The 23,563-nt window shown below is 47.4% G+C and overlaps 1 protein-coding gene across 1 annotated transcript; it reads right to left on the reverse strand.

The window, feature by feature from the left end:
• Positions 1-11,312: 11,312 nt before the first annotated feature.
• LOC121555088 (translation machinery-associated protein 7-like) lies at positions 11,313-11,640 on the reverse strand. The gene has a single exon (XM_041868892.1). It carries the CDS (start codon positions 11,635-11,637, stop codon positions 11,506-11,508), a length of 132 nt encoding a protein of 43 aa, XP_041724826.1. The 5' UTR covers positions 11,638-11,640; the 3' UTR covers positions 11,313-11,505.
• Positions 11,641-23,563: the final 11,923 nt, after the last annotated feature.

A 23,563-nucleotide genomic window follows, 5' to 3' on the forward strand; every position in this document is an offset into this window, starting at 1 on the left:
CAGCATTCAATACTTCAAGTAATAACATCACCACCCGTATTGGTATCTTTTTAAGTTCTAAATGTTGACAAATATTGTGTTTTCTGAACTTTTTGACACTAAATTGCATGATGTATTCTGAACCATAACGATTGAAGTGACTTGAACATTAATATTTGTTGTAGTGAACATACAAATATAGGATCCCATCTACTTCCTTCTACCTTCATTACAATTTTTTGTCAAGTGTAAGTAGTTCTGATTAGTTATTTTTAGTGGTCGTGTCTTAATGTTTAACATTGTTTTCATGTATTTTACGATTTGTCATTTGAAACAACCTTAGCAGTAATTGTTGAGCACAGTACTCATTCCAGTAAGCTGTAAGCATTACAGGAAGCTGCATAAGCCTCTGTCATTAAGAGTGGTTCACATGACCTTGCTGATGGTGGGAATGGCTTGTCTCATTATTGAATGTCAATTTGCTTGACGGTTCTTATATCCGTTCCTCATGCTTAATTATACCTCATAGCACAACACACTGCTTACTACTATTTTAGAAATATACTTTTCCTTCTTCAAACACGCATACAACATTGTGTAAAAGTATCATAAAGTCTAAACATTTTGAATTACCCAATAGAGCCACGTGGTAGTATTGAGTATTCACAACTTACAAAAACTTCATAATTCTATATCAACACAACACACATAAATCAAGTGTTTTTTTACTCAAATATCAATGTGTCTGACTACTACTTTATTATTTTAAGTAAAGACGTAAAACAGAATAGAATCAGGTAAGAACAACTTAGTTAATAAATATTAAATAATCATAACTTGTAAAAACTCAATAACTTTACATTAGCAGGACACAGACAAATAACATAATATTTACTCAATAACCTAATTTTTGTAAACAGTACTCAAAAACATTAAGTGATGAGAGCATCTGAGTGAGTACCACTACAGTGCATTTGGAAAGTATTCAGACCCCTTGACTTTTTCCACATTTTGTTACGTTACAGCTACCCTAGTCATAGACTGTTCTCTCTGCTACCGCACGGCAAGCGGTACCGGAGCGCCAAGTCTAGGTCCAAAAGGCTTCTTAACAGCTTCTACCCCCAAGCCATAAGACTCCTGAACAGCTAATCAAATGGCTACCCGGACTATTTGCATTGTTGTTTAAGGGCTTGTAAGTAAGCATTTCACTGTTGTATTCGGTGCATGTGACAAATACAATTTGATTTGATTTGATTTGATTTATTCTTAAATTGATTAAATAAGTAAAAATCCTCATCAATCTACACACAATACCCCATAATGACAAAGCAAAATCAGGTTTTTAGAAATGTTTGCAAATGTATTAAAGATGTAAAACAGAAATACTTTATTTACATAAATATTCAGACCCTTTGCTATGAGACTCGAAATTAAGCTCAGGTGCATTCTGTTTCCATTGATCATCCTTGAGATGTTTCTACAACTTGATTGGTAAATTAAATTGATTTGACATGATTTGGAAAGACACACACCTATATATAAGGTCCCACAGTTGACAGTGCATGTCAGAGCAAAAACCAAGCCATGAGATTGAAGGAATTGTCCGCAGAGCTCCGAGACGTGATTGTGTCGAGGCACAGATCTGGAGGAGGGGGTCAAAATATTTCTGCAGCATTAAAGGTCCGCAAGAACACAGTGGCCTCCACCATTCTTAAATGGAAGAAGTTTGGAACCACCAAGACTCTTCCTAGAGCTGGCCGCCCGGCCAAGCTGAGCAATCGGGAGAGAAGAGCCTTGGTCAGGGAGGTGATCAAGAACCCGATGGTCACTTTGTCAGAGCTTCAGAGTTCCTCTGTGGAGATGGGAGAACCTTCCAGAAGGACAACCATCTCTGCAGCACTCCACCAGTCAGGCCTTTACTGTAGAGTGGCCAGACGGAAGCCTCTCCTCAGTAAAAGGCACATGAAAGCCCGCTTGGAGTTTGCCAAAAGGCACCTAAAGGACTCTCAGACCATGAGAAACATGAACTCTTTGGCCTGAATACCAAGCGTCACGTCTGGAGGAAACCTGACACCATCCGTACGGTGAAGCATGGTGGTGTCCGATTCCATGGCATAGTGTTTATGAACTGATATGCAAAACGACGCCGGATTCAAAAAAATATATATTTAAATTATTATATAAAATTCTTGCTACCAATAGAATGTTATTTGTATGGGGGATACAATCTTCTCAGCTCTGCAGATTTGGCTGTGAAGAGACAGAATCATTAGATCATTTGTTTTGGTACTGTCCATTTGTAGCTTGTTTCTGGACACAGGTCCAGGAATGGCTGAAGGATTGCAATATTTACATGGAGCTGACCCTGCAGATAGCAGTACTGGGTGATCTGAAAAGTCATAGTCAATCGATCAATAATATAATAATACTTTTAGCAAAAATGTTTATTTCCAATTCACAAACTGTAGAAACAATGAGAATAGAAAGGTTCAGAACTTTTGTAAAACATCACAGTACAGTTGAAAAATATATGGCAAATAGAAATCCAATATGGATGGTGTTAGGAGATAGATGGGAGGTGTTGAATGGAGCTGAAGGATGGGACTAATAACAACAACTAATAACAACAAGATAACTAGTGTAAGACATGCTGTGTCCATAATAAGTATATAGGTTATACAGTGGGGAGAACAAATATTTGATACACTGCCGATTTTGCAGGTTTTCCTACTTACAAAGCATGTAGAGGTCTGTAATTTTTATCATAGGTACACTATATATATGCGAGAAAAAAAAGAAAAAAAACATACAGGGGATTGGAAGTGATGCAGACAATTACATTGATGGAAGTTACAATCTATCTGCAATATTAAAGCTGATCTACCCCCTAAAAAATAAAAAATAAAAATAAAACATCCAAGACAACGCAGGAGTGGCTTCGGGACAAGTCTCTGAATGTCCTTGAGTGGCCCAGCCAGAGCCCAGACTTGAACCCGATCTAATATCTCTGGAGAGACCTGACAGATCTTGAGAGGATCTACAGAGAAGAATGGGAGAAACTCCCCAAATACAGGTGTGCCAAACTTATACCCAAGAAGACTTGAGGCTTTAATTGCTGCCAAAGGTGCTTCAACAAAGTACTGAGTAAAGGGTCTGAATAATGTAAATGTAATATATCCGTTTTTTTATTTTTTATTTTATTTAACAACCTGTTTTTGCTTTGTCATTATGGGGTATTGTGTGTAGATGGATGAGGAAAATAAACAATTTAATCACTTTTAGAATAAGGCTGTAACGTAACAAAATGTGGAAAAAGTCAAGGGGTCTGAATACTTTCCGAATGCACTGTATATGATTTGAGTTCCACAGGCAGTTGCAGATGTTTGAGTAACCACTACTAATTTGATGTAGCCCTTTTGTCACGCCCTGGTTCTGGGGACACTTGTATGTTGAGCCAGGGTGTGAGTTTCCTTTGGGTATTCTAGTTTTTTGTATATCTATGTTGGCCAGGGTGGCTCCCAATCAGAGACGGCTGTAGCTCGTTGTCTCTGATTGGGAGTCATACTTAGGTAGCCGTTAGGCATTCATTCATTGTGGTTTCTTGTTCCGTGTTGGTTCGTGTATGTAACCAGGGACGTCACGTTTTCGTTTTGTTGTTTTGTTCGTGTGTTCATTCAAATTAAATTAAATGTTCGCATTCCACGCTGCGCCTTGGTCCTCCTCTGTTCCCGACGAGCGTGACACCTTTCCTGCAGTTAAATGACCTAGTGGCCTCATGGGTGGAATGTTATTAATATTTATCATAAGTTCATAATTAATAAACTTGTTCTTTTTTATTTCTTTTTTTTAATTCTGTGTTTCTTTGTCAAATGGTTTTTAGATTTGTTAGTCTTCTGTTATGTATTCAAAGTGTAATATTGGGATGCAAACTCAAAATATAATACGTTTCAATATCTGACATGGTACAGGTGTCTTCTTTTTTTAAGCCCATAAGCATGTGTGTGAGGTGTCTACTTTTGTTTCAAAGTAGATTTCTTTAAGACCACCAAGAAACACTCTGTATGACCCTGATTTAGCTCACTACAGGAAAAGGTTAATGAGGTAGGCGATTAAGTGTGATTTGAACTCGCAATCTCTTGGTTCATGGCATTTTGAGTTTACTGCTACGCCTCCATGTCAATTATCTGACTACTCTCTCATCATTGAATTGATTTACTTATTTAAGAAATGTCAGGTTTTTCTGTATAGTTGTCTAATGTTGGAGGGGCATAATTACTCTGTTGAATGTTACTCCTTAATCACTATGATCAATAAAATAGTTCACGAGTGTACTTTTAACAGAGCTGAGATTTACTTTGAAGTGCAAAGTGCAGCAAGACAGGTGAAATCAGTTGTAGACAGAGACATGCTGGTGTAGCAGGAAGATTGGAATGCTGTGAACCAAGAGGTTGTGAGTTCAAATCCCAGGTGTGGACGTTGTTGAAAAAAGAATGACTGTATAAATGAACATGCACAACGTAATCATGGTATGTTTAAAGCACTGTGTGTAACTAGTTCCACAGCTTGTTTCTTTTAGGTAAGATGCCTAAATAATCATTTGTAGTTGGATGAACATAGGAGACAAGTTGAGCAAACGCATCATTTTAAATTGACTGAATTTTTTGCCTTGTTTTCTCATGTTGGAGCTAAGTTTGGGCCAACTAAAAAGTTCAGGTAACACTTTGACCAAAAAGTTGAGTAAACAAAGAAAAGCCTAGAGTATAGACTGTGTTTATTGAATTCTCTCCATGCTTTTCCTTTTAGTCGTGTGTGCACCTGGGCAGTTTTCATAAAGTGCCTCAGAGTAGGAGCGCTGATCTAGGATCAGGTCCTCCCTGTCCATGTCATCTTACCCATTATGATCTAAAACGTCTAAATTGATCCTAGATCATCACTTCTACTCTGAGCCGCTTTATGAATACGGGCCCAGGCTGCCACAGTGACTAAGGCCTGACCAACCAACCACAAAATACATTTTATCTCCTGAAGAAGTGTGTGTGAACGACTACAGTATGAAGAAATACCCTCTTTTAGAATCACATGAATAATTTGCTATGAGAACCATTCACCATTATGGGAGAAATGGCAGAAATATGTATGTGTCAGTGGGGGTGAATGGGAGCTGTGTTTGATGAGCAGGCAGATAGATACAGTATAGCAGCACTTTAATCTGCTTCATTTGGCCGATTCAGAGGAGGTGAGCCATGCCACGGATAGACGAACTCACGCACAGACAAACACACTCACAAACAGACACCCACAGACACACACACACACACTCATCGCAGGGATGCTCAACCTCACCACAGTAGTAATTGATGCAGGAGACTAGTGGTCGATGCGAGCGGTTTGTCATGAACGGATCACCACTGACTCGTATAACATGGTGATAGCAGGTGGGATGGGGTATAACATGGGGATAGCAGGTGGGATGGGGTGTAATATGGGGATAGCAGGTGGAATGGGGTATAACATGGGGATAGCAGGTGGGATGGGGTATAACATGGGGATAGCAGGTGGGATGGGGTATAATATGGGGATAGCAGGTGGGATGGGGTGTAATATGGGGATAGCAGGTGGGATGGGGTGTAATATGGAGATAGCAGGTGGGATGGGGTATAACATGGGGATAGCAGGTGGAATGGGGTATAACATGGGGATAGCAGGTGGGATGGGGTATAACATGGGGATAGCAGGTGGAATGGGGTATAACATGGGGATAGCAGGTGGGATGGGGTATAACATGGGGATAGCAGGTGGGATGGGGTGTAATATGGGGATAGCAGGTGGAATGGGGTATAACATGGTGATAGCAGGTGGGATGGGGTATAACATGGGGATAGCAGGTGGGATGGGGTATAATATGGGGATAGCAGGTGGGATGGGGTATAACATGGGGATAGCAGGTGGGATGGGGTGTAATATGGGGATAGCAGGTGGGATGGGGTGTAATATGGGGATAGCAGGTGGAATGGGGTATAACATGGTGATAGCAGATGGGATGGGGTATAACATGGGGATAGCAGGTGGGATGGGGTATAATATGGGGATAGCAGGTGGGATGGGGTATAACATGGGGATAGCAGGTGGGATGGGGTATAATATGGGGATAGCAGGTGGGATGGGGTATAACATGGGGATAGCAGGTGGGATGGGGTATAATATGGGGATAGGAGGTGGGATGGGGTATAACATGGTGATAGCAGGTGGGATGGGGTGTAATATGGGGATAGCAGGTGGGATGGGGTATAATATGGGGATAGCAGGTGGGATGGGGTATAACATGGGGATAGCAGGTGGGATGGGGTATAACATGGTGATAGCAGGTGGGATGGGGTGTAATATGGGGATAGCAGGTGGGATGGGCTATAATATGGGGATAGCAGGTGGGATGGGGTATAACATGGGGATAGCAGGTGGGATGGGGTATAACATGGGGATAGCAGGTGGGATGGGGTATAATATGGGGATAGCAGGTGGGATGGGGTATAACATGGGGATAGCAGGTGGGATGGGGTATAATATGGGGATAGCAGGTGGAATGGGGTATAACATGGACATAGCAGGTGGAATGGGGTATAACATGGTGATAGCAGGTGGGATGGGGTATAATATGGGGATAGCAGGTGGAATGGGGTATAACATGGGGATAGCAGGTGGGATGGGGTGTAATATGGGGATAGCAGGTGGGATGGGGTATAACATGGTGATAGCATGTGGGATGGGGTGTAATATGGGGATAGCAGGTGGGATGGGGTATAACATGGTGATAGCAGGTGGGATGGGGTATAACATGGGGATAGCAGGTGGGATGGGGTATAATATGGGGATAGCAGGTGGGATGGGGTATAACATGGGGATAGCAGGTGGGATGGGGTATAACATGGGGATAGCAGGTGGGATGGGGTATAATATGGGGATAGCAGGTGGGATGGGGTATAACATGGGGATAGCAGGTGGGATGGGGTATAATATGGGGATAGCAGGTGGAATGGGGTATAACATGGACATAGCAGGTGGGATGGGGTATAACATGGTGATAGCAGGTGGGATGGGGTATAATATGGGGATAGCAGGTGGAATGGGGTATAACATGGGGATAGCAGGTGGGATGGGGTGTAATATGGGGATAGCAGGTGGGATGGGGTATAACATGGTGATAGCATGTGGGATGGGGTGTAATATGGGGATAGCAGGTGGGATGGGGTATAACATGGTGATAGCAGGTGGGATGGGGTATAACATGGGGATAGCAGGTGGGATGGGGTATAATATGGGGATAGCAGGTGGAATGGGGTATAACATGGTGATAGCAGGTGGGATGGGGTATAACATGGGGATAGCAGGTGGAATGGGGTATAACATGGGGATAGCAGGTGGGATGGGGTATAATATGGGGATAGCAGGTGGGATGGGGTATAACATGGGGATAGCAGGTGGGATGGGGTATAACATGGGGATAGCAGGTGGGATGGGGTATAACATGGTGATAGCAGGTGGGATGGGGTATAACATGGGGATAGCAGGTGGGATGGGGTATAACATAATAATAATAATATATATATATATATTTTTTTACCTTTATTTAACCAGGTAAGCCAGTTGAGAACAAGTTCTCATTTACAACTGCGACCTGGCCAAGATAAAGCAAAGCAGTGCGATAAAAACAACAACACAGAGTTACATATGGGGTAAACAAAACATAAAGTCAAAAATACAACAGAAAATATATATACAGTGTGTGCAAATGTAGCAAGTTATGGAGGTAAGGCAATAAATAGGCGATAGTGCAAAATAATTACAATTAGTATTAACACCGGAATGATAGATGTGTAAGAGATGATGTGCAATTAGAGATACTGGGGTGTGAATGAGCAAAAAATAAATAACAATATGGGGATGAGGTAGTTGGGTGGGCTAATTTCAGATGGGCTGTGTACAGGTGCAGTGATCGGTAAGGTGCTCTGACAACTGATGCTTAAAGTTAGTGAGGGAGATAAGAGTCTCCAGCTTCAGAGATTTTTGCAATTCGTTCCAGTCATTAGCAGCAGAGAACTGGAAGGAATGGCGGCCAAAGGAGGTGTTGGCTTTGGGAATGACCAGTGAGATATACCTGCTGGAGCGCATACTACGGGTGGGTGTTGCTATGGTGACAAATGAGCTAAAATAAGGCGGGGATTTGCCTAGCAGCGATTTATAGATGGCCTGGAGCCAGTGGGTTTGGAGACAAATATGTAGTGAGGACCAGCCAACAAGAGCGTACAGGTCACAGTGGTGTGTAGTGTATGGGGCTTTGGAGACAAAAGGTGATAGACTACATCCAATTTGCTGAGTAGAGTGTTGGAGGCTATTTTGTAAATGACATCGCCGAAGTCAAGGATCGGTAGGATAGTCAGTTTTACGAGGGCATGTTTGGCAGCATGAGTGAAGGAGGCTTTGTTGCGAAATAGGAAGCCAATTCTAGATTTAACTTTGGATTGGAGATTCTTAATGTGAGTCTGGAAGGAGAGTTTACAGTCTAACCAGACACCTAGGTATTTGTAGTTGTCCACATACTCTAGGTCAGACCCGTCGATAGTAGTGATTCTAGTCGGGTGGGCGGGTGCCAACAGCGTTCGATTGAAGAGCATGCATTTAGTTTTACTAGTGTTTAAGAGCAGTTGGAGGCTACTGAAGGAGTGTTGTATGGCATTGAAGCTCGTTTGGAGGTTTGTTAACACATTGTCCAATGAACAGCCAGATGTATACAAAATGGTGTCGTCTGCGTAGAGGTGGATCTGAGAGTCACCAGCAGCAAGAGCGACATCATTGATATACACAGAGAAAAGAGTCGGCCCAAGAATTGAACCCTGTGGCACCCCCATAGAGACTGCCATAGGTCCAGACAACAGGCCCTCCGATTTGACACATTGAACTCTATCTGAGAAGTAGTTGGTGAACCAGGCGAGGCAGTCATTTGAGAAACCAAGGCTATTTAGTCTGCCAATAAGAATGCGGTGGTTGACAGAGTCGAAAGCCTTGGCCAGGTCGATGAAGACGGCTGCACAGTACTGTCTATTATCGATCGCGGTTATAATATCGTTTAGGACCTTGAGCGTGGCTGAAGTGCACCCATGACCAGCTCGGAAACCGGATTGCATAGCGGAGAAGGTACGGTGGGATTCGAAATGGTCGGTGATCTGTTTGTTAACTTGGCTTTCAAAAACGTTCGAAAGGCAGGGCAGGATGGATATAGGTCTGTAACAGTTTGGATCTAGAGTGTCACCCCCTTTGAAGAGGGGGATGACAGCGGCAGCTTTCCAATCTCTGGGGATCTCAGACGTTACGAAAGAGAGGTTGAACAGGCTAGTAATAGGGATTGCGACAATTTCGGCGGCTAGTTTTAGAAAGAAAGGGTCCAGATTGTCTAGCCCAGATGATTTGTAGGGGTCCAGATTTTGCAGCTCTTTCAGAACATCAGCTGTCTGAATTTGTGTGAAAGAGAAGCGGGGGGGCCATGGGCAAGTTGCAGCGGAGGGTGCAGAGCTGGTGGCCAGGGTACATTTTTACATTACATTTTAGTCATTTAGCAGACGCTCTTATCCAGAGCGACTTACAGGAGCAATTAGGGTTAAGTGCCTTGCTCAAGGGCACATTTACGTCATTTAGCAGACGCTCTTATCCAGAGCGACTTACAAATTGGTGCATTCACCCTATAGCCAGTGGGATAACCACTTTACAATTTTTTTTTTTTTTTGGGGGTAGAAGGATTACTTTATCCTATCCCAGGTATTCCTTAAAGAGGTGGGGTTTCAAATGTCTCCGGAAGGTGGTGAGTGACTCCGCTGTCCTGGCGTCATGAGGGAGCTTGTTCCACCATTGGGATGCCAGAGCAGCGAACAGTTTTGACTGGGCTGAGTGGAAACTATGCTTCCGCAGAGGAAGGGGAGCCAGCAGGCCAGAGGTGGATGAACGCAATGCCCTCGTTTGGGTGTAGGGACTGATCAGAGCCTGAAGGTACGGAGGTGCCGTTCCCCTCACTGCTCCATAGGCAAGCACCATGGTCTTGTAACGGATGCGAGCTTCAACTGGAAGCCAGTGGAGTGTGCGGAGGAGGGGGGTGACGTGAGAGAACTTGGGAAGGTTGAACACCAGACGGGCTGCGGCATTCTGGATGAGTTGTAGGGGTTTAATGGCACAGGCAGGGAGCCCAGCCAACAGCGAGTTGCAGTAATCCAGACGGGAGATGACAAGTGCCTGGATTAGGACCTGTGCCGCTTCCTGTGTAAGGCAGGGTCGTACTCTCCGAATGTTGTAGAGCATGAACCTGCAGGATCGGGTCACCGCCTTGATGTTAGCGGAGAACGACAGGGTGTTGTCCAGGGTCACGCCAAGGCTCTTCGCACTCTGGGAGGAGGACACAACGGAGTTGTCAACCGTGATGGCGAGATCATGGAACGGGCAGTCCTTCCCCGGGAGGAAGAGCAGCTCCGTCTTGCCAGGGTTCAGCTTGAGGTGGTGATCCGTCATCCATACTGATATGTCTGCCAGACATGCAGAGATGCGATTTGCCATCTGGTTATCAGAAGGGGGAAAGGAGAAGATTAGTTGTGTATCGTCAGCGTAGCAATGATAGGAGAGGCCATGTGAGGATATGACAGAGCCAAGTGACTTGGTGTATAGGGAGAAAAGGAGAGGGCCTAGAACTGAGCCCTGGGGGACACCAGTGGTGAGAGCACGTGGTGCGGAGACAGCTTCTCGCCACGCCACTTGGTAGGAGCGACCGGTCAGGTAGGACGCAATCCAGGAGTGAACCGCGCCGGAGATGCCCAGCTCGGAGAGGGTGGAGAGGAGGATCTGATGGTTCACAGTATCAAAGGCAGCAGACAGGTCTAGAAGGACAAGAGCAGAGGAGAGAGAGTTAGCTTTAGCAGTGCGGAGAGCCTCCGTGACACAGAGAAGAGCAGTCTCAGTTGAATGACCAGTCCTGAAACCTGACTGGTTTGGATCAAGAAGGTCATTCTGAGAGAGATAGCAAGAGAGTTGGCTAAAGACGGCACGCTCAATAGTTTTGGAAAGAAAAGAAAGAAGGGATACTGTAATAATAATAATAATAATAATAATAATAAGCCATTTAGCAGACGCTTTTATCCAAAGCGACTTACAGTCATGCGTGCATACATTTTTGTGTATGGGTGGTCCCGGGGATCGAACCCACTACCCTGGCGTTACAAGCGCCGTGCTCTACCAGCTGAGCTACAGAGGACCACGATGTGTTTCTTGACAGAATCTCAAAGATTATGGAGGAGTGTAAATACAGCAGTAGTTACAAGACTTTATTAGTTCAGAACTTCTTTACATAACACATTGGAAATTATTTAAAAGGGTCATTTCATGTATTTTACTCATTCTACAATAGACCCAAACAGAAAAAAAACAAAGGAGGTGGGGGGAGTTGGATTTTCCAGGGGGCTGCGATTCAGCAAGAGTGCATGATCTAATGCCAAATCACTTCTTTCCAGACTTCTTGATTCCTCCACCAGTTAGAGGTCCCTTTCCTGCTGCTTTCGTCTTCAATGCCTCCAAGGCTTTCTGGTCTTCTTTCTGCTTCTGTTTGAAGGCCATTTCATCATCATCCATTTACTGGTCTGTAGTTGTTGACATCAGTGGGATCGAGTGTTGGTTTTTTGAGAAGGGGTGCAACTCTCTCTCTCTTGAAGACGGAAGGGACATAGCCAGCGGTCAAGGATGAGTTGATCAGCGAGGTGAGGTAGGGGAGAAGGTCACCGGAGATGGTCTGGAGAAGAGAGGAGGGGATGGGGTCAAGCGGGCAGGTTGTTGGGCGGCCTGCAGTCACTAGTCGCAAGATTTTATCTGGAGAGAGAGGGGAGAATGAAGTCAAAGCATAGGGTAGGGCAGTGTGAGCAGGACCAGCAGTGTCATTAGACTTAACAAACGAGGATCGGATGTCATCAACCTTCTTTTCAAAGTGGTTGACGAAGTCATCCACAGAGAGGGAGGAGGGGGGGGGGGGGGGAGGATTCAGCAGTGAGGAGAATGTGGCAAAGAGCTTCCTAGGGTTAGAGGCAGATGCTTGGAATTTAGAGTGGTAGAAAGTGGCCTTAGCAGCAGAAACAGATGAAGAAAATGTAGAGAGGAGGGAGTGAAAAGATGCCAGGTCGGCAGGGAGTTTAGTTTTCTTCCATTTCCGCTCAGCTGCCCGGAGCTCTGTTCTGTGAGCTCGCAATGAGTCATCAAGCCACGGAGCTGGAGGGGAGGACCGAGCCGGCCGGGAGGATAGGGGACACAGGGAGTCAAAGGATGCAGAAAGGGAGGAGAGGAGGGTTGAGGAGGCAGAATCAGGAGATTGGAGGGAGAAGGATTGAGCAGAGGGAAGAGATGATAGGATGGAAGAGGAGAGAGTAGTGGGAGAGAGAGAGCGAAGGTTGCGGCGGCGCGTTACCATCTGTGTAGGGGCAGAGTGAGTAGTGTTGGAGGAGAGCGAGAGAGAAAAGGATACAAAGTAGTGGTCGGAGACATGGAGGGGAGTTGCAGTGAGATTAGTAGAAGAGCAACATCTAGTAAAGATGAAGTCAAGCGTATTGCCTGCCTTGTGAGTAGGGGGGGACGGTGAGAGGGTGAGGTCAAAAGAGGAGAGGAGTGGAAAGAAGGAGGCAGAGAGAAATGAGTCAAATGTAGACATAGGGAGGTTGAAATCCCCCAAAACTGTGAAGGGTGAGCCATCCTCAGGAAAGGAACTTATCAAGGGTAGTGGTAGCCAGGTGGAAAGCATGGCCAGCCGTATCAAAATGCTTGTTGAAATTCTCGATTATTGTAGATTTATCGGTGGTGATAGTGTTTCCTAGCCTCAGTGCAGTGGGCAGCTGGGAGGAAGTGCTCTTATTCTCCATGGACTTTACAGTGTCCCAAAACTTTTTGGAGTTAGTGCTACAGGATGCACATTTCTGTTTGAAAAAGTTAGCCTCTGCTTTCCTAACTGCTTGTGTATATTGGTTCCTAACTTCCCTGAAAAGTTGCATATCACGGGGGCTATTTGATGCTAATGCAGTACGCCACAGGATGTTTTTGTGCTGGTCAAGGGCAGGCAAGTCTGAGGAGAACCAGGGGCTAAATCTGTTCTTAGTTCTGGATTTTTTGAATGGGGCATGTTTATTTAAGATTGAGAGGAAATTACTTTTAAAGAACAACCAGGCATCCTCTACTGACGGAATGAGATCTATATCCATCCAGGATACCTGGGCCAGGTCAATTAGGAAGGCCTGCTCGCTAAAGTGTTTTAGGGAGCGTTTGACAGTGATGAGGGGTGGTCGTTTGACCACGGACCCGATCGGACGCAGGCAATAAGGCAGTGATCGCTGAGATCCTAGTTGAAGACAGCGGAGGTGTATTTAGAGGGTAAGTTAGTCAGGATGATATCTATGAGGGTACCCATGTTTACGGATTTAGGGTTGTACCTGGTAGGTTCGTTGATCATTTGTGTGAGATTGAGGGCATCTAGTTTGGATTGTAGGATGGCCGGGGTGTTAAGCATATCCCAATTTAGGTCACCAAGCAGTACGAACTCTGAGGATAAATGGGGGGCAATCAATTCACATATGGTGTCCAGGGCACAGCTGGGGGCTGAGGGGGTCTGTAGCAAGCGGCAACAGTGAGAGACTTATTTCTGGAAAGGTGGATTTTTAGAAGTAGAAGCTCAAACTGTTTGGGCACAGACCTGGATAGTATGATAGAGCTCTGCAGGCTCTCTCTATAGTAGATTGCAACTCCACCCCCTTTGGCAGTTCTATCTAGACGGAAAATGTTATAGTTGGGGATGGACATTTCAGAATTTTTGGTGGCCTTCCTAAGCCAGGATTCAGACACTGCTAGAACATCAGGGTTGGCGGAGTGTGCTAACGCAGTGAATAACTCAAACTTAGGGAGTAGACTTCTGATATTAACATGCAGAAAACCAAGGCTTTTACGGTTACAGAAGTCAACAAATGATAGCTCCTGGGGAGTAGGAGTGATACTGGGGGCTGCAGGGCCTGGGTTAGCCTCTACATCACCAGAGGAACAGAGGAGGAGTAGAATAAGGATACGGCTAAAGGCTTTAAGAACTGGTCTTCTAGTGCGTTGGGTACAGAGAATAAAGGGGGCAGATTTCCGGGCGTTGTAGAAAAGATTCAGGGCATTATGTACAGAAAAGGATATGCAAGGATATGAGTACAGTTGAGGTAAACCTAAGCGTTGGGTAACAACGAAAGAGATAGCATCACTGGAGGCACCGATTGAGCCGGTCTCGGCGTGTATGGGGGGTGGAACAAATGAACTATTTGAGGCAGTTTGAGAGGGACTTGGGGTTCTACAGTGAAATTGTATAATAAGAACTAGCTGGAACAGCAATAGGCTAGGCATATTGACATGGGAGAGAGGCATAAAGCAATCACAGGTGTTATTAGAGAGAGCTAAGACAACAACTGGTAATGGCGATAAAGTTTGGGCTGGGGCTAAACAGAATAAACAGGACAGGGTACCGTGTAAAGGAACAGTCCAGCAGACATCAGCTGTGCAGCTGAGTGATCATAAGGTCCAGTGAACAGTAATATGTGAGTCCGAGAGCAGTTCAAAATTGGTGCTACAGCACAGGCTAGCAGGAAGCACAGTTGTAGTTTGCGTGTGCTAGCGGGCCGGGGCTAGCAGATGGATCTTCGTGGTCGACGTCGTATCGGGAAGCCTGTTGAAACCACATCAGACGATTTCGTCGGCAAACCAGTCGTGTTGGATCGGCGGGGCTCAGTGTAAACACTAGGAGGTCCCGTCCGGTTGACAGAGAGGTAGATAGCCGGGAGATGGGCCTGGCTCGAGGCTAGCTCGAGGCTAACTGGTGCTGCTAAGGGGCAATGGTAATTAGCCAACAACAGGTTGCAGCCAGCTGGTTGCGATGATCCGGCGCTAGGGTCCAGTGATTCCGGCAGAAAATGGGGATAGCAGGTGGAATGGGGTATAATATGGGGATAGCAGGTGGGATGGGGTATAACATGGTGATAGCAGGTGGGATGGGGTGTAACATGGTGATAGCAGGTAGGATGGGGTATAACATGGTGATAGCAGGTGGGATGGGGTATAATATGGGGATAGCAGGTGGGATGGGGTATAACATGGTGATAGCAGGTGGGATGGGGTATAATATGGGGATAGCAGGTGGGATGGGGTATAACATGGTGATAGCATGTGGGATGGGGTATAATATGGGGATAGCAGGTGGGATGGGGTATAACATGGTGATAGCAGGTGGGATGGGGTATAACATGGTGATAGCAGGTGGGATGGGGTGTAACATGGTGATAGCAGGTAGGATGGGGTATAACATGGTGATAGCAGGTGGGATGGGGTATAATATGGGGATAGCAGGTGGGATGGGGTATAACATGGTGATAGCAGGTGGGATGGGGTGTAATATGGGGATAGCAGGTGGGATGGGGTATAATATGGGGATAGCAGGTGGGATGGGGTATAACATGGTGATAGCAGGTGGGATGGGGTATAACATGGGGATAGCAGGTGGGATGGGGTATAACATGGTGATAGCAGGTGGGATGGGGTATACTATGGGGATAGCAGGTGGAATGGGGTATAATATGGTGATAGCAGGTGGGATGGGGTATAATATGGGGATAGCAGGTGGGATGGGGTATAACATGGTGATAGCAGGTGGGATGGGGTGTAACATGGTGATAGCAGGTAGGATGGGGTATAACATGGTGATAGCAGGTGGGATGGGGTATAACATGGTGATAGCAGGTGGGATGGGGTATAATATGGGGATAGCAGGTGGGATGGGGTATAACATGGGGATAGCAGGTGGGATGGGGTATAACATGGGGATAGCAGGTGGGATGGGGTATAACATGGTGATAGCAGGTGGGATGGGGTGTAATATGGGGATAGCAGGTGGGATGGGGTATAATATGGGGATAGCAGGTGGAATGGGGTATAACATGGTGATAGCAGGTGGGATGGGGTATAACATGGGGATAGCAGGTGGGATGGGGTATAACATGGTGATAGCAGGTGGGATGGGGTATAACATGGGGATAGCAGGTGGAATGGGGTATAACATGGTGATAGCAGGTGGGATGGGGTATACTATGGGGATAGCAGGTGGAATGGGGTATAACATGGTGATAGCAGGTGGGATGGGGTATAACATGGGGATAGCAGGTGGAATGGGGTATAACATGGTGATAGCAGGTGGGATGGGGTATAACATGGTGATAGCAGGTGGGATGGGGTATAATATGGGGATAGCGGATTGGACGGGGGTCATAAAGGTGAACAAGCTAGTTCAACTTATTCACAGTTGTTTAGTTTTAGTGCATTTATAGGTAGAATAGTGCTCCTTAGAAGTAGAAAGTGTCAGGTGAGCCCTCATGGGCCCGTATTACATAAAGTGTCATAGAATAGTAGTGCTTTTCTAGGATCCATTTTGCATTTTAGAACAAGACATAAGATTATATGAAAAGGGTGGACCTGATCCTAGATCAGCACTCCTACTCTCAGACGGTTTATGAATACCCTGGTCATGACCATTTTAAGAAATGTGGATATTAGAGGGCTTATTCCCTCAAACACTAGCCTTGTGACTTTTTTAGTAGAAAGTATTAATTATTAAAGACCTGCATTTATCTAATTGGCATTTGGAATGATCCTTTTAAGATTCTGCACGTACAAGTGCTCTAAAAACCTATTGGAATTTGAAGGGCAACTCAATGGGGAGTAGTCTCCCACTTGAGAGACTAGCTAACGAATTATGGTTAACTGCAACATTTTCCCTTCATCAGGAAAATACTGTTACAGGAGAAATATCAAGATTCACCGCAAAATATCAGAAAAACTCTAAACTAAAACAATCAATTCAAACCATAAATCAAATGTGATTCTGTTGTTGCCTGTTGGCTGACAATGGCCTTGTCTGTGATCAGTAGTACACTACAGATGTAGCCTAGCAATGGGAAGCGACTGTACTTTTGGGGCTGTCAGTATGTCGGTATTGATGGACTACTGCTTTGATTTTCTCTGATTTGGGATCTGGTCTCTCTCTCTATCTCTCTCTCTCTCTCTCTCTCTCTCTCTCTCTCTCTCTCTCTCTCTCTCTCTCTCTCTCTCTCTCTCTCTCTCTCTCTCTCTCTCTCTCTCTCTCTCTCTCTCTCTCTCTCTCTCTCTCGCGTGCACGCTCTCTCTTCTCTTGCTCTCTTCCCTCTCTCTCAGCCCTTAGAGGCCTCGATTTGTACCCAACGGTAACCAAGGTCGCTGCCTGACAGCTGACATGCTGTGTGCTGTTGCAATGGCTGCCTAGCGAATGGGGGTTTACTCCAAGGGCACCTGACCTCTGACCCCTCTGGTCCTGACCCATCACCAGCGGCAACTACGGTGACCATAGACTGCTCCTTCACAAGGCTCTGATGGCAGGACAATGGATGGGGGTTGTCATCACCTTAAAACACCAGGTTCTCACTCTCTCTCAATTTCAATTCAATTTCAATTTAAGGGCTTTATTGGCATGGGAAACATATGTAACATTGCCAAAGCAAGTGAAGTAGATAATAAACAAAAGTGAAATCAACAATCAAAATTAACAGTAAACATTACACTCACAAAAGTCCCAAAATAATAAAGACATTTTAAATGTCATATTATGTGCAAATAGTTAAAGTACAAAAGGGAAAATAATCAATTGTGTTTGTTCTTCACTGGTTGCCCTTTTCTTGTGGCAAATATTGCTGCTGTGATGGCACACTGTGATATTTCACCCAATAGATATGGGAGTTTATCAATTTTTTTATTTTTTTATTTATTTATTATTTGTGGATCTGTGTAATCTGAGGGAAATAAATGTCTCTAATATGGTTAGGTAGTGCAGCTCAGTTTCCATCTCATTTTGTAGGCAGTGTGTACATAGCCTGTCTTCTCTTGAGAGCCAAGTCTGCCTACGGCGGCCTTTCTCAATAGCAAGGCAATGCTCACTGAGTCTGTACATAGTCAAAGCTTTCCTTAATTTTGGGTAAGTCACAGTGGTCAGGTATTCTGCCACTGTGTACTCTCTGTTTAGAGTCAAATAGCATTCTAGTTTGCTCTGTTTTTTTGTCAATTCTTTCCAATGTGTCAAGTAATTGTTTTTTTGTTTTCTCATGATTTGGTTGGGTCTAATTGTGTTGCTGTCCTGGGGCTCTGTCATGAGGTGAGGTGTATGTGTGGTGGAAGTCAGGCGCAGGACACCGAGGCTCAGTCCAACAGAGTTTACTCAACAATTCCAAAAGGAAACGGTAAACAAACGACCTCCAACAATAAGAGGCGAGCATTTACGCAACAAGCGTAAAAACACTAGAATAATCAACAAGAAGCAAAACACGCAGCACAAAGACAGGCCGAACAACAACACACAATCCTACCAAGAAAAAAGACGGAACTTATAGGACAGGTGATGAATACACAATAGGACACAGGTGTGACAGACAGACAAAGGCAATCACACACAGAAACATAGATCGGTGGCAGCTAGTACTCCGGGGACGGCGACCGCCGACGCCTGCTCGTACCAGGAGGGGGGAGCAGCCTCGGCAGAATCCGTGACAGTACCCCTTGACGCGCGGCTCCAGCCGTGCGCCGACCCCGGCCTCGGGGACGGCCAGGAGGACGCGGACCCGGGCGCGTGGGATGCCCACGGTGGAAATCAGTCAGGAGGGATGGATCGAGGATGTCCCTCCTGGGCACCCAGCACCGTTCCTCCGGACTTGTACCCCTCCCACTCCACGAGATACTGGAGACCACTCATCCGGCGCCTCGAGTCCAAGATGGTCCGGACTCTGTACGCCGGGGCCCCCTCGATGTCCAAAGGGGGCGGAGGGGTCTCTCCTATCTCATTATCCTGGAGTGGACCAGCTACCACCGGCCTGAGAAGAGACACATGGAACGAGGGGTTAATATTTTTGTACTCTATAGGCAGTTGTAACCTGTAACACACCTCGTTCAACCTTCTCAGGACTTTAAAGGGCCCCCACAAACCGCCGACCCAGCTTCCGGCAGGGCAGGCGGAGGGGCAGGTTTCGAGTCGAGAGCCAGACTCGATCTCCCGGTGCGTACACCGGCCCCTCACTGCGGTGGCGATCGGCGCTCGCCTTTTGTTGACGGATGGCACGCTGCAGATGGACATGGGCAGCGTCCCACGTCTCCTCCGAGCGCCGAATCCACTCGTCCACCGCAGGGGCCTCGGTCTGGCTCTCGTGCCACGGTGCCAGGACCGGCTGATACCCTAAAATACACTGGAAAGGTGTTAATCCGGTGGAGGAGTGGCGGAGAGAGTTCTGGGCCATCTCTGCCCAGGGATATACCTCGACCACTCCTCCGGCCGGTCCCGGCAATAGGACCTCAAAAACCTACCCACATCCTGGTTCACACGTTCAACCTGCCCATTGCTCTCTGGGTGGTACCCCGAGGTAAGGCTAACCGAGACCCCCAGGCGTTCCATGAAAGCCCCCCAGACTCTGGAGGTGAACTGGGGACCTCGGTCGGACACAATATCCTCGGGGACCCCATAGTGCCGGAACACGTGGGTAAAGAGGGCCTCGGCGGTCTGTAGGGCAGTAGGGAGACCCGGCAGTGGGAGGAGACGACAGGCCTTAGAAAACCGATCCACAACGACCAAAATGGTGGTATTACCCTGGGAAGGGGGTAGATCGGTCACAAAATCTACCGAGAGGTGGGACCATGGTCGTTGTGGAACGGGCAGAGGATGTAACTTACCTCTGGGCAAATGTCTAGGTGCCTTACACTGGGCACATACCGAGCAGGAGGAGACATAAACCCTCACATCCCTGGCTAACGTTGGCCACCAGTATTTTACGCTAAGGCAGTGCACCGTCCGACCAATACCAGGATGTCCAGAGGAGGGTGATGTATGAGCCCAAGAAATAAGCCGATCACGAACCTCGAGCGGAACGTACGTCCGCCCCCACAGGACACTCGGGGGAGTAGGGTCGGTACGCAGCGCCCGCTCGATTTCCGCATCGACCTCCCATACTACCGGAGCCACCAGACAAGACTCCGGCAGTATGGAAATAGGCTCAATGGACCTCTCCTCTGTGTCATACTGCCGGGACAGGGCGTCTGCCTTACCGTTCTGGGACCCAGGGATGTATGTGATCTTAAAAACAAACCGGGTCAGGAACATGTTCCACCTAGCCTGACGAGGGTTCAATCTCCTAGCTGCCCGGATGTACTCCAGGTTACGGTGATCAGTCAGAATGAGGAAAGGGTGTTGAGCCCCCTCAAGCCAATGCCTCCACACCTTTAGGGCCTGGACTACAGCTAACAGCTCCCTGTCCCCAACGTCATAATTGCGCTCCGCCGAGCTGAGCTTCTTAGAGTAGAATGCACAGGGGCGGAGCTTAGGTGGCGTGCCGGACCGTTGTGACAGGACTGCCCCAATACCGGTCTCGGACGCGTCCACCTCTACTTGGAAAGGCAAAGAGGGATCCGGATGCGCCAGCACCGGGGCCGAGGCGAACAGGTTCTTAAGCTTGACAAATGCCCTGTCCGCCTCAGCTGACCACTGCAAGCGCACCGGACCCCCCTTTAGCAGGGACGTAATGGGAACTGCAACCTGTCCAAAGCCCCGGATAAACCTCCGGTAGTAATTAGCAAAACCCAAGAACCGCTGCACCTCTTTTACGGTGGTTGGAGTTTGCCAATTACGCACAGCCGATACCCGATCTACCTCTATCTCCACGCCAGACGCGGACAAACGATAACCCAAAAAGGAGACGGACTCCTGGAAGAACAGGCATTTCTCTGCCTTGACATACAAGTCATGCTCCAACAGTCGTCTCAATACTCGCGCACCTGGGCTACATGCTCGGCTCGTAGAAGAGTACACCAGGATGTCGTCGATGTAAACTACTACACCCTGCCCATGCATGTCCCGGAAAATCTCGTCAACAAAGGATTGGAAGACTGAAGGAGCATTCATTAACCCGTATGGCATGACGAGATACTCGTAATGACCCGAGGTGGTACTAAATGCTGTCTTCCATTCATCCCCCCCTTAATGCGCACCAGATTGTACGCGCTCCTGAGATCTAACTTTGTGAAGAATCGCGCCCGCGTAATGATTCCGTCATCGTCGCAATCAGTGGCAGTGGGTAGCTGTATTTAACTGTAATCTGATTGAGACTACGATAATCAATACACGGGCGCAATCCCCGTCCTTCTTCTTCACAAAGAAGAAACTCGAGGAGACTGGGGAAGTAGAGGGCCGTATGTATCCCTGTGCCAAGGACTCAGCTATGTATGTCTCCATAGCCGCTGTCTCCTCTTGAGACAGGGGATACACATGACTCCTGGGAAAAGCTGCTCCAGTCTGGATATTTATCGCACAGTCCCCCTGTCTATGAGGAGGTAGCCTTGCTGCCCTCGATTTACTAAATACCAGTGCTAAATCCTCATACTCGGGGAATGCGCAGTGCGGGCACTTGGTTCGGACTCTCTACCGAGGTCGCCCCTATGGAAACACCTAGACATCTCCCTACACACTGGGCAGACCACTCCATAAGAGCCCTCTGTTGCCACGCTATGGTAGGATCGTGGGTACTTAACCAGGGAAGCCCCAGCACCACTGGGTACGCAGGAGAGTCAATCAGATAGAACTGAATGATCTCCTCATGACCCCCTGCGTAGTCATCGTCAGCGGTGCTGTGACATCCCTGATAAGACCCGACCCCAACGGCCGGCTGTCTAATGCATGGACAGGGAATGGAACTTCTACCGGCCGAAGGGGAATTCCTAACCTAGCACAAAATTTACGATCAATAAAGTTCCCAGCTGCGCCTGAATCTACTAGCGCCTTATGCTGGGAATGAGGTGCCACCTGTGGAAAACGCACAGGAATACTCATGTGACCAACAGAGAGCTCTGGGTAAGTGGGGCGCCTACTCACCTGGAATGACTCCCCAGTGCGTGACCTGTTGTCCCCTCTCTCAGAAGACCCTCCCCAGCACCTGGCCGTGGTGTGTCCTCCACGGCCACAGTTGGTGCAGGGGTTGGCCCTCCTCGGGTTCTCCCTCCTCCTCTCTCTAGCGCCAGCACCCCCGAGCTCCATAGGAATAGGCTCGGAGGTGCTGGAGGGATGGAATGGACGACCCCCACTCGGGACGTCCGCGGGTAGCCAGCAGGGTGTCTAGCCTGATGGAGATGTCCACCAGCTGGTCGAACGACAGGTTGGTGTCCCTGCAGGCCATCTCACGACGAACGTCCTCTCGTAGGCTACACCGATAGTGGTCAATGAGGGCCCTCTCATTCCATCCCGCATCCGCTGCTAGTGTCCGGAACTCCAGTGCGAACTCCTGTGCGCTCCTCTTCCCCCTGTCGGAGGTGGAATAGACGCTCTCCCGCCGCTTTCCCCTCAGGTGGATGATCGAAGACAGTCCTGAAGCGGCGGGAAAACTCCGCGTAGGTGATGGTGGCGCGTCTATTCCCCTCCATTCGGCGTTGGCCCACTCCAACGCTTTCCCGGAGAGACAGGAGATGAGGGCGGAGACGCTCTCGTATCCCGAGGGCGCCGGGTGTATAGTGGCAAGGTAAAGTTCTACCTGTAGGAGAAAGCCCTGACACCCGGCTGCAGAACCGTCATATGCCCTCGGGAGCGAGAGCCGAATGCCACTGGGTTCCGGTGCTGAGAGAGGAGGACTGGCCGTTGGTGCTGGGATGGTGTGAGAAGGCGTGGGCACCTCCCGATTCATCAACCGGCGCAGTCTGTTGGACACCTCGTCCATGGCGACCCCGAGTTGCCGGATCATGGCGTCCTGGTAATTAATCCGGTCCTCCAGGGAATCGGGTATCGCCGCTGTTCCTGCTGACTCCATGGAGATGGTGTGTTGTTCTGTCATGAGGTGAGGTGTATGTGTGGTGGAAGTCAGGCGCAGGACACCGAGGCTCAGTCCAACAGAGTTTACTCAACAATTCCAAAAGGAAACGGTAAACAAACGACCTCCAACAATAAGAGGCGAGCATTTACGCAACAAGCGTAAAAACACTAGAATAATCAACAAGAAGCAAAACACGCAGCACAAAGACAGGCGAACAACAACACACAATCCTACCAAGAAAAAAGACGGAACTTATAGGACAGGTGATGAATACACAATAGGACACAGGTGTGACAGACAGACAAAGGCAATCACACACAGAAACATAGATCGGTGGCAGCTAGTACTCCGGGGACGGCGACCGCCGACGCCTGCTCGTACCAGGAGGGGGAGCAGCCTCGGCAGAATCCGTGACAGGCTCTGTGGGGTCTGTTTGTGTTTCTGAACAGAGCCCCAGGACCAGCTGGCTTAGGGGCTCTTCTCCAGGTTCATCTCTCTGTAGGTGATGGCTTTGTTATGGAAGGTTTGGGAATCGCTTCCTTTTAGGTGGTTGTAGAATTTAATGGCTCTTTTCTGGATTTTGATGGCCTAATTCTGCTCTGCATGCATTATTTGGTGTTTTACGTTGTACACTGTTACAAACC

Source organism: Coregonus clupeaformis, chromosome 40, assembly GCF_020615455.1.
Source record: "Coregonus clupeaformis isolate EN_2021a chromosome 40, ASM2061545v1, whole genome shotgun sequence".
In the NCBI taxonomy this organism is placed as follows: Eukaryota; Metazoa; Chordata; class Actinopteri; order Salmoniformes; family Salmonidae; genus Coregonus; species Coregonus clupeaformis.

Excerpts from the sequence above, each read along its gene's own strand:
- LOC121555088 (XM_041868892.1), bottom strand. The coding sequence starts at position 11,637 with ATGGATGATGATGAAATGGCCTTCAAACAGAAGCAGAAAGAAGACCAG.